Source organism: Cyprinus carpio, chromosome A3, assembly GCF_018340385.1.
Source record: "Cyprinus carpio isolate SPL01 chromosome A3, ASM1834038v1, whole genome shotgun sequence".
NCBI lineage: Eukaryota > Metazoa > Chordata > Actinopteri > Cypriniformes > Cyprinidae > Cyprinus > Cyprinus carpio.
The window spans coordinates 32578635-32590932 of NC_056574.1; the positions used below are offsets into that span (position 1 = coordinate 32578635).

Consider the following 12298-nt stretch of genomic DNA (forward strand, 5'->3'; position numbering starts at 1 on the left):
GTTTTTTATTATTACAAGAATGTCATTAAAAAATTTTTTATTTTTATTTTTACCTGTCTTGATCCTAATACACAACAGATGACGATTGTTAGTTAAAGCGTTCAGAATACGATTCCATATAAGGTTAGTATAGCCTAGTTGAGCACTTTGCGAATGGACAGCGACTCAAGTAGCACGTAGCCTATTCTCGAGTTCTACGAGTTCAGTAGCCTACATTTTTGGGAAACGCGCGAGGCATTGCGGCTAATGTTTGTAGCCTAAACAACAGAACAGGACAGAAAATAATAATATAAATATAATATAGGCTAAATAAAAAGCATAAAATAGGCCTACAATAAATAGCAATTTATTTTTTATACTTAAATAATTAACAAATTACGACGACAAAAATAAAACACTGAATCAGTTTGAAGCTTTGAAAAACCGGCAAAAAAATGTCCCCATCAGACAAAGTTTTTTCGTATAGATGTTTCGGAAAACTTAAGGCTTTTTTCTTCATAAAACGAGTTGGACATCATCACACAAATGTCTGCGTATTAAATCTTTTGGCGGTTGTCCGGAGCTAGCATTTGCAGAAGAAGCGCCAGCTCGGCTCTCATAGACCGTGGTACTGGTGGGTCGTGGCTGGAGTATCTAAGTCTGCTGATTGACGAGTCTGCGGAGGTCTAAAACCATTTTCCTAAATCCATTTTTTTTTTTAGAATTTTTTTTTTAATTAGCTGCTAACAACTTTCTATAATATAGACGGACAAACTGTTCTTCAACTTGAAATGGATTTTGCGCGCGTGCTGCAAATCAAATGTAACAAGTTTACTCGGCGACCAATAAGCATTCACAATGACGAAGCCTAGTAACGTGCCATGAACAACCAAAATTATGCATTTTCCCCATTCCTTTTTATTTTATTTTATTTAAGTTACAGTTTGAACATTTAATATTAAGATAATAACTAAAAGGGATATTTTTTTTGGGGGGGGGGGGACGCCATGGCCTGTAGGAGGGGCATCAATGACCGCTAGGGGGGGCACGGCCCTCGAATGCCCCACCACAGCGCCGGCGCTGAGACAGGAAATGACCAGGTGGCTGCTTGCTAGCGTGAAAAATACATTAGAAGCACACGATTCACAAATGCATGATTGTTTATATATATAATGATTTAGAAGAAATAAATAAACCTTTAATGCACGAATCCCTCAAGTGTTCCTTGTGTTATATCTGACCTCCCTATCATCAGATATTCTTATCAACAGGTAGTTTTATTAAGTGATTATCTGCAAAGAAATAATTCGGATATTGTTATGAGGAGAGATCAATGTCTGTATCAGTAACTCTCTGTCGCGTTCACATGTAGAGGGTGCGTGCAGCCGTGGGGCGGCGCTCTTCAGAAGTCTCGCTGGTCTCCAGGACAACCGCGCGTGTGGAACGCGTCAGCTCGTGGATTTCTGCCATACGGTAGAAAGTCTGTCATTTAATTAATTATATTTATTATTCTTTTATTTATATATATATATTTTTTTTAAAAAGAAAATGTTTATTTTTGTATTTCTCGGCTAGCACATAAACAAAGCACAACTTTATTTTAGTCTATTTTACATGTTCCTGTCACCGAAATGAACGAATCCTACTACGATGAAGGCTACGCTCATGATTATTAATTAGTCCGTGCCACTGTTGCTTAGCAACCTTTCCTCAGCGTCCAGTCACGACCGTCATTAGTATTCATGAGCCAAGCCTTCGTCGTAGTAGTGTGTTGAGAGAAGACAACAATGCACCCGCTGCTTCGCGAGGTCAGTTTACTCAACAGAGGTTCTGGGATTTAACTCACTCTCATCTCTCTGAAATGAAGCTGGGGACAAAGAGAGACTACTCTTCTGGTGGCTTACTGTAAGTTGTATTGATCAGAGATGTCCAGCACCACTGTGTCCCCCAAAGTCCCCCCCGCCAGCTCTTCAGCGGACCAGCGGACGATCGTCGTGGGGGCATGTAAGTAGAAATGTGTGGGTTTTTATTAGAAATTAATACAGTCTTTAAGATTTTTAAATGGGCTAATGATATAACAATAATAATAATAAATTGTTTTACTTTTACAAGCAGTATTATTTCATTTTAAAATGGTTAAACTCTATAAATGACAGTACAAGGTCTTAAAGTTTTTTTTATTAATACAGAAATACACAGTTATTGGTTCTTGAGAACATCTTTAATCATAATAACACTATTTGGCAAATATAGGCTACTGCATATATATATATATATACATTTTTTAAAATAGATATATATATATATATAGGTCTAATTAAGACTTTTAACATGAGTCATTAACCCTTTAACTGTCACCCCCCATTTTTTAAAATAGGCATTAAAGTGCACTATCCAAACTTAAATTGTTGTAATTTATGAACACATTGGAATATAAACCTAAGGTTGGTCTCTTTTAACATTAGCAGATTTTGGCAAAAGTGGAATTTTTAAAAAAAAAATTAAAGTATCAAAAAGTTATAGAAGGTTAAATGTACTGTAAATAAAATGCACTATATTAATTTAATTTAATTTAATTTATTATAAATATTTTACATAACAGGTTTTACTCTAAAACTGGTATAAAAATAAAGACTTGTGTCTAAATAAGTTATGTTCCAAATTTGAAGTTGATATGAAAAAAATTGAGGTTCCTGTGAGATTTTATTCAGGGCGTCATACCACAAACAGCCACCGGGAGCCATCAAAACTCCTTAGAATTTTGTTTAATAAACTTTCCCCTAGATTTCTCTGTCAATTTTACTTCAATACTCAAAATAACCACCAAATATGGATTCCTGAGACCCAGACCTTTCCATGGATATGTTTGTTGCCTAGATTATAAAAAGTTTTGATTCTAAAAGACCGTAATGCATTTTGTAATATGACACTTGACACCGCTCACTAAGGGGGAGGAGACGGCCATAAGATTTTAAAGTACCATTTCCATGGTAATGCAATGTTCGATTTCAAAATGGTTTTCACAGGATGAATCTTGGGCTTCTAAGCTTTCAAATGATATATAATTTATGATGATTACCAAAAGATTTTATAGAGAAAAAGGACAACAAAAAAGAGCGCCAAGCGTCCCACAGGTGGGACGGCGACATTTAAGGGATTAAAAAAGACTTAATTATGAAATGAAACATTAAACATAATTATGCATAAATTATGTTTGCTAAGATCTAAGTATTCCTATGAAAGTATGCTTTATGAAATGAAATTAGTTTTGTTCTGCAATATAAATTGTGCCTACATTTTCAGATCTAGAGGTGACAGATCTGACTGATGTGTATTGCTGTTGTCTTCTTCAGTGGGTTGTCTGGTGTTTTTCTTCATGATCGTGGTGCTGCTGTTGATCCTGTACCGAAAGCTTCCGCTCTGCTGCAAAATGAGGGTTTATCAGGAATCTCGTTCTGACGTGGTAAGACCCCGGAGGAAAGTTTCATTGCTACACTTTCATTCTTCAAGGGCTTCACTTCTCAGTTAAGCTTCATTAAGTATCAACTCTTCCTCAGATGTTTCTCCTAAAAACAAACAAACAAAAAACTAAATGACTTTCTCTGAGCACAGTCTTCTATATCGGCATCTCATTAATGAGATATCATTCGTGAGTTTCCTTTCTAATGGGACATGGAATTAAATTTTAATGTAATGTTGGACAGTCAGGTGAATAAATCTAGTATTGTTAAAGTGTTACAACTGACCTTCACTTTTTAAAACTGTACTTAAGTGTGTTGTGTAACATTGTCATGAAAGTGTCGCTCTTTAAATACACTTTTATTTCATCAATACATTATCTGAAAGTTATTTAAAAACACTACAAGTGCACACTCAATACAGTTATGTGCACTTCTTTTCAAAAAAAAGTATCAAATGCAGTTAAAGAGTTACATGCGACCTAGTTTGATAATTTTGCATGTGAAGAATCTTTTTCCTAACTGTGCTAAACGTTCAAGAACATCATCATGCGCTGTGCCAGACACTGACTCAGCTCATGGGGAGCTTGTATTGTTAACGTCAGCTATGATAAAGTAAGCAAAATAAGTCAAAGCTTCAAAAGTTAAAATCAAGTCAAAGGTTTAACTGAATGACTTTTAGAAAAAAAAAGAAAAAAAAAATGAATGTAATTTAATGTGTACTCATTGTAAAGTTTTCAGACACTTAACTGCATGTTAATTACAATTAAATGGAAATGAATCAGTTTGACTTCGAACATCTTTATATGTAATTTCACAATTTACAGAATATGACTTAATATGTACTTTAAAGTAAAACCTTTTATTTGACATTATTAAAAACTGTACTTTAAAAAAAGTGTACTTAAGAAACATAGTCATAAAAGTATCTCTGTTTAAATGTTCGCTTAAGTGGTCATTCATTTTGTTAATGTATTATCTGCAAGCAGTGTTGGGCAAGTTACTCGAAAAGGTAATTAATTAATAATTACATATACAACACTTTAATTAGATTACTGTACTAATTAATCTCCCGAAATAGTATTGCATTACTAATTACTAATTACTTTAAATATCAACCTAAACCAGTTGAACAATAGACATGAAACTAAAAATAAATAATATTAAACTGCCTTAATTATTCTTGAACTGACCAAAGTATTTAAAAGGAGAAGGTTACATTAAAAACATATATTTTAACATTAGATGTTAAATGTTGATGTTAAATCCGCAATTGTTCTAGAGTCTATGCTGTAATTAAATGACAGAAAAACTAAGAGTGATCCCTTACTTAAAATTTTCATGGGAATACAGTAGTAATTAAATTACAGTAATTAATTACATAGTAATGCATTACACTCAGCACTGTCTGCAAGTACAGTCTTTAAAAATATACTTTTAAGATTAGAAGTACATTGCAAGCAGCCATTCAGTGCAACAAATTGTACTTTTTTAACATGGTTGGAGAAAACATGTTGCTAAAAGAATGCTATTTTATGACTCAAGAGACTTTTTATAGTTCTCCGTTATCTATATTTTAAATATTCTCCTAAAATTCCTCTGGAGAAATTAAAATGGAAACATTCGGACTGACAGTAAAATGCTGGTAGCAGAGCTCTAATAATTTCTTCTTGTGTGAATTTGATTCATTCCTACGGAAAACTCTGATGTGATGTCCTGGCAAGTTTGAGCACAGACTGATACATTGCTGAGATCTTTAGTAGCAGAGAAGTGTGAGAACATGTTCAAGTGTGTTAAACAGGTTTTGAAAGTTTGAAGCTGATATTGGTAGCTTGTTCCATGCAGGCCAAGGCCACTTGTGTAACATCTTATAAACAAAAAATAATGTCCACACACTGAAATTACAGCTCCAAAAAATTCACATATTTTCATAAATAGCACACGGGTTCGACCAGCCAGGTCTTCATCAGGCATTTCTCCATTAATGTGTCCAGTCCTCAGGATGTGGGGCATGAAAGCAGATGTTAGATTAGACTGAGAGCACAGAGTTTATCTAGTCGTAAAGCAGATCCCTCACACTTACCCTGAAGTCATACCTTATCCTCTGCATTTCCTTTTCCTGTTCAATTTCAACCCCATCCGTTCCCATCGAGAGCTTTAACCTTATCTCAGCAACAGAGAAACTGCCTCCACATTGTTCCTCCCTCAAAGAGGAAATGCAAAAACATATCTGTGGTGAAGTTAACTTTTACTGGTTAAAAGAGGCACAGAAGAGGTCTGTGATGAAATCACCTTCTCTATGACCACACACACACACAAAGTTTTAGGAGTGACCACCATTTTTACATCATTCTGGTTAGTAGATGAGTTTACCTGTTTGGCATGATGATGTTTAATGTCTCCGAAACCCTCTATATGGTCCCATAGTGCCATTTAACCACTTGTTAGCAGCTGCTTTTTAAGTAAAAGCTTTAACAAAATTGGATATTACTAATGTGTTTTATGTTTTTTGGGGGGGGTCAGTAGAGATACAGAGTGTATGATATATTTTCTTCTCCTCTGTAAACACTTGTGCTGGTTGGAAGTGCTTGAATGCACAGTACAGCGTACTGCACTTATAAGGAAACGCTTTTGTTCCGGCTCACAATCAGTATTCAGACAGAAAGCAGTTTAAGTGGTTTACATGTTGGGAGAAATCAAGATAATAGGTAAAAATCTTGCTGTGTGCTAGTAAAGGTTCTTTATTGTCTTCATTGTTTCCTTGAAGAACTTTTAACATCCATAGAACCTTTCCATTCCACAAAAGACTCTTTAGATTAGTTCTTCACACTAAATGGTTCTTTTAAGAACTGTTCACTTAAAAATATTTAAAGAACAAAAATAAATCAATTTTTAAAACCCTTAAAATTTTAAAATTGCATGATGTTTAACAAAAAAACAAGTTTTAACATTTAACAAACCAACTTAACTCTTTCACCAACTCTCTCATAGAAATCAATCTGAGACATATATGTCCTCCTGAGGTGTCTTCACCATCTGATCGTTAGGTCCTGTGTTTTTTTGTGGGGGATCAGAGGAGACAAAGGTTTTACTTTCGGTCAGGCACTGAAAAAGACACACTGCTGATGAGGTCCTCCCCCGACTTCGGACTGATTTTACACGCTTTTGCTTTTTCACACTGCCTGAATCAGAGGAGCAAACAAAAGAAGGTCTCTCTTTTTTAGGGGACTCTGAGACTGTTGAAAGTGCCAACCAGCGAGGGAAGGTGACCCCCGACCTCACATTTACTAAACGTGTCTCTCAGAGTCCCGAATAGGAGGGGTGATGGGAAAGGTCACAATACGTCACCGTGAGGGATGTCAGAGCTGTCTTGTGTCTAAGTCCTCACAAGCGTCACAGATTAGGATCCACACTTTACAGAGGGATGATACTTGCCTACTAGACATGAATGTCAGGGGCATTTTTACCTTTAAAGACACTGTTTTTAAAACAATTATTGTCCCTTTATTCTTTAAGTGGGGTAATAAAAAACTACTATTGCTGTTTATTAAAAAATAAATTTATCTAAAGTTACACACCCTTGTGAAAAAGAAGTACATTTTAGTGTATTTTTAAAAATAGTACACAGTATACTTTAAAAATATATAAATTAAGTGTGAACTGAGTGTAATATTTTCAGACACGTAAGTGCATGTTAATTGCAATTAAATTCAATTGTATTACAGCTTAAATTAATATTATTTTCATTTAACTTAAGAGCGTTTTTTACACTTAAGTAGGACTTAAGAAAAATCTATAAATATAACATAATATATCAAATTTAATACCATCTATGAAATAATTATAAAGCTAAATTAAATCTAAGTAAACTGCTGAATGTATTGACGAGGAATTATAGTAAATTAAAATATACTTTAATGTAATTTCTGTTGAAATGTGAATGTTGTGTATTTAAATATATTTGTAATTAAACATTTTAGTTGCAATGATGAAGTTGCAATTGAGCACATTTAAAATATTTAAATATCATAGTTTTATTGAATAACACAGTGCAGTTAAAATCACAATCAAGTACTTTATTTGTGCTTTATGTAAGTCAACACATCAAAATAATTAAAACAAAGATTTAAAATAGACTTAAAAGTAAAACTGTTCATTTTATGTTAAGTGCATATTAAAATAGACAAAACTTCATTAAATAATTTAATCATACTAATGAAATATTGGGAAAAACTCAAATAGTAATCATCCATACACATCAAGTATAGTGCTAGAAAAAATGTGTTACCCCAAACAATTCAGTCAGAATGATAAAGAAAGCCTTTATTTGCTTTGTCCAAAATAGATTTTTTTTTTTTTTTTGACCGTAGTATGCTTTGACATTTTGTCGCTTGCCATGGCATTTTGCCTCGAGCCCTAATTAACCCTGCACTGCATGTTTTGTCCACATAATGCACTGTCTGACTGTCTGGGTGACATGTGGGCCCATAAAACCAAGTGCAATCGTTTACTAGTACCTGCCACAGAAACAAGGGAGCAAAACAGAGGCAGACCTTTAAAACGCCAGTGTGGGGTTTGTTACTCAGGACCCTGATGACACAGTAAGACGCTGTATTGTCCCGGGACACAAAGGCTTCTATTTAGGTGTGGGGTAATCACAGAGTGTCCGGCTGGGCTGGAGGAGTTCCTCTGCCTCATGCGGGTCCGCCTGCCTAATCTAGTCCTGGATGGGAGGGGTGGCTGTGGAGCAAACAGCTTGGTGGTCCTTCTCTTTAGCAACATAATTTATGACCATCTACAAGTCTGCCTCTAACACTGCAGATTTAGGAGGAGGAGGAGAGACATTACAGAAACAAAGACGGGGGTGTGAAACTTGGTGATGGTCTGACATGCAATCAATATATTTTAAAGTAACACATGCATAGTTTTTCATCAAAAATCTGTAATCAATTGCATTGACATACATGCATTTTTAACTGTGGCCAAACAGTTTTCAATGCTGAAAAATGTGTGTAGTATCTACTTCTAAACAATTTTCACTTATACACACACACACACACACACACACACACACACACACCCACACACACACACACACACACACACATATTCTTGAGCAGCAAATCAGCATATTGGAATGATTTCCAAAGGATCATGATATCAGAAATGCCTTATTAACAGAGGTTTGTCATTTCTTGATTGAACAGGAATCTCCTCCTCAGTACTACAACAGCAGACAGACTCTAGTTGCTTCGTCTGATGCTGAGCAAACACATGACACTGGTCTTGATCATGTGGATGCGCAGGTAAGTGTAGGAATTTTTCAAGAACATGAATGAATCTGCATCCTTCCACACAGTATTTTACCCATAATTAAATCTGTCTTCATTTACTCACCTTCATGTAGTTATAAACCTGTATGACCAATAGGCACCGAAATACTTTTCCTGAATGGAAAGATGTCAAGGTTTGGAACAACATGAGGGTGAGATTTTCTAGAAATAGAACCTGTGATTTCTTAACGTCACCCGTTTTAGTTCCTCGTTTGGTATGACACATATCATGTATTCATATTTTGTTTCTGCTTGTGCTTGTCAGTCGGGCTCGTTGTTCCTCATTGGTGTGCCGAGCAGCTACTACCTTTCCTCACTGGAGCCTCCTCTTCCTCGTCTGCCCTCGTATGAGAGCGTTCGCAAGAAAGACAGACAGCGGCAGATCCACATGATGATAGCCGACCGCTTCGGCCTGAACGGACCTGTTGTGACAGAGGTGACTCGCTCAGCTGCAGTAACGGTGTTAATCTGCACATACTTCAAAGTAAAAAGCAAATTATTTGTACTTAAAAGCAAAAGTTATATCTTAAAGGGATACTCCACGCCAAAATGAAAATTTTGTCATTAATCACTTGCCCCCATGTCGTTCCAAACCCGTAAAAGCTTTGTTCGTCTTCAGAACACAATTTAAGATATTTTGGATGAAAACCGGGAGGCTTGAGACAAGTAAATAACAGTGTCAAGGTCCAGTAGAGTATGAAAGACATCTTCAGAATAGTCCATCTGCCATCAGTGGTTCAACCGTAACGTTATGAAGCAACGAGAATACTTTTTGTAAATGAAGAACACAAAAATAACAACTTTATTCAATAATTCCTCTGCTCTGTGTTTCTCCATATCACCGTATGCTGAGTATGCTCTTCTGTATCATCCGCGCAACAAGGATGTGCTGTTTCTACATGTATTTAACTTTGATTTGAAAGAAAACAGCGCATCCTTGTGGCGCGGATGATACAGAAGAGCATACACAGCATACAGTGATATAGAGAGACACAGAGGAGACTGTTGACAAAGGAATTATTGAATAAAGTCGTTATTTTTGTGACTATTCAAAATGAGCAAGCCAAAAAAGCTGAAACTGTAAGAGGTGGGATTGTAACAATGCAGTAAAAAAATTTCTGTTACAATTTTTGCTTTTTGTAGTTTTCATGACCTCATTAGACTAGATAAAGTTAATTACTTAGTTGAAAGTGACGAAAAATCAACAATGACTTTGAATACGATTATAAATGTATTCAAATATATACAGTTGAACCTAAAATCTTAACAATGAAAAAAAGTTCACATGAGTCTGGCAGCTACCCAAAGCTTACAAATGTGGCTTTATTAAAGCCCTGCTACAGCAGTTTTGTCTCTCAGCAGCTGCAGTCTGACTGAATTTAATAACAATAGATTTTCAATATGAATGACACAAAATTTTCTGCTCTGTAACATGATCATATCTGAGAAATGGACGCCATTCACTGCCGTACAAACAGACCCGGTGTCCCTCACCTGCACTGTTGCCATGACGTTCACATGCTGCGAGCGCTTCAAGACCCTTCGATGCTGACTTAGTGCCAGGAAAACGCTTGAGTACACACACTAATGTGAATTAATGCACATCAAACATAATAAAGCGGCCTTCTCGAAAGGTAAACATTAGTGGAGAATACGGCTCATTGTCGTTAAGTACTCCCCCAGGGTCCAGTGGGTGGATCGTTCACTCACGGGGGCCGCCCTTCACTCATTAACCACATTATTGAGCTTAATTAGCTTGTTGTCCAGCTGAGGGCTGCAGTTTTGTCTGCCCTAAAGTGGCCCTGTTTTTTTTTTACTCATAGCCTTCTCTAGTGCAGCTCAACCAGGTCTCGTCCCATTCGTCGATAATTGTGATATCACAAATTCCGGAAAATATGTGTTGTAGTCCAAACGAGTCGTTTGTTGTAGTTTTCAAAAAGTGATTTCTGTTAAATAAAATATCTTCTTTTGAAGTGGACTTTGAGCTTTTTAACTTTGCAGATGTTTTTTATGCTCAAACAGCAACATTACACACTAACTAAAGCTGAAAAAGTGAAAACGCATAACAGCACCCCTTTAAGTCAAGCGTTATCTCTGCTTTTTTTTTTTTTACCACAGCCGCCTCCCACATATGAGGAGAGCATCCGTCAGTCTGTTCAGTCCATTGACGTCCCGTTTGACATCCTGGCACCCGAGGAGGAGCCGCCACATGCACCAGTCACAGTCTCTGAGGCCGGCACAGATTTACCTGCATATGAAGATCTACCTCAAATCACAGACTCACAAGATCCCAATACCACTCTTAATTAAAGCGTGCTCATGCACGGGAAGAATGCGATCTATCCTCAGAGGAAAATGAACAGCTGTTGAGCTGTCGCTGCCCTGATGAGCGGCCGGCGTGTGCGTGAATCCACTGTGCTCGCAAAAGACACCAAAATAGGGTAGGACTTGACCTATGCAATAACTTGCACTAGCAAGTAGGAGAAGGATGCTGCATCACTACTGGAAGAAAGGGAGAGAAGAACAAGAATATGCCATTTGAATTATCTATTTAAGTTCTATCTGTTCAAAACGAACATGAATCTGCTACTTTATAGAATTATACTGACTATAGATATTTCAGTGACTTTTCCAAGCCTAAAAATGTAGAAATTACATCACAGAATCTGCAGAAAAACTAATTTAAGGAGTGGGGAATGTCGATTTCAGTTTGATTATAAAAAGTGACATGAGGTATGAAAACAAATGTGTTTTTTTTTTTTTTTAGAATAACATCCACTTATCAGTCGTTCACAGTAACACTAGTGGCATTTATTAACTTTAAATAAATCTATTCTGAGTTCATGATTAATTATTTCAGAGATGGCAGGTTCATCTCGTACCAAAGGAGCGGCTGGTGTACTGTACTGACCTATAAGCACAAAAAGGGATATTTGAAGCCATGATTTGGACATTACAGGGACAATTCATTTTTTATTGCTGTTTCATCATATGAAATGCTTTTGTATGAGAGTATATTCTTTTTTCAAAACTATTTTCTGTAGGTACAACAAATTTCATCATTATTTTAGGCAGAATAGGCAGAGAGAATAGAAATGAGTTTAATTCAGTTCAGGTTTTCAGCAAACTGGTGGGATTTGTTTTCGGTATATATGTGCCTTGTCAAACCAAATGACAGTTTTGTTTCTCTCTTTTTGAATGACCATTTATGAATGTGCTCAATTTTTTCACTGTGAATAAAGATGTTATACAGTTGTGTAACAGATGTTGTACAGTTTGTAGAAGTATTACTAGGCTTGGACATGTTTCTTCTGATTGTATGCTCAGATTGGTTCACACTTAATTGTCTTCTTTTCTTTTGGTTTCTCCGTTTACTGTAAAAACAGCACTTAGACTCAGAGCATATGAGTTCAAACGTTTGCATTCACAAACAAAATTCAAATGACTTTGAAGCTGTTTCATGTGTTTGAGTTTGAGGTCACAGGTGTCCTCATTTTCCTCTGAACACACACTTGCACATTTCAAAGT

General features: G+C 36.1%; 1 protein-coding gene across 1 annotated transcript; it reads left to right on the forward strand.

Moving 5' to 3' along the window:
* Window positions 1–1685: 1685 nt before the first annotated feature.
* On the forward strand, window positions 1686–12072 carry LOC109073904. The gene is made up of 5 exons (XM_042730668.1): window positions 1686–1983; window positions 3333–3442; window positions 8645–8743; window positions 9036–9206; window positions 10889–12072. Exons 1-5 carry the CDS (start codon window positions 1905–1907, stop codon window positions 11078–11080), a joined length of 651 nt encoding a protein of 216 aa, XP_042586602.1. The 5' UTR covers window positions 1686–1904; the 3' UTR covers window positions 11081–12072.
* The last annotated feature ends 226 nt before the right edge of the window (window positions 12073–12298 follow it).

Coding starts and splice junctions, on each gene's coding strand:
- LOC109073904 (XM_042730668.1), top strand. CDS start 1,905: ATGTCCAGCACCACTGTGTCCCCCAAAGTCCCCCCCGCCAGCTCTTCA. Junction 3,443..8,644: donor AGGAATCTCGTTCTGACGTG/GTAAGACCCCGG, acceptor TTGATTGAACAG/GAATCTCCTCCTCAGTACTA. Junction 8,744..9,035: donor TTGATCATGTGGATGCGCAG/GTAAGTGTAGGA, acceptor TGTGCTTGTCAG/TCGGGCTCGTTGTTCCTCAT.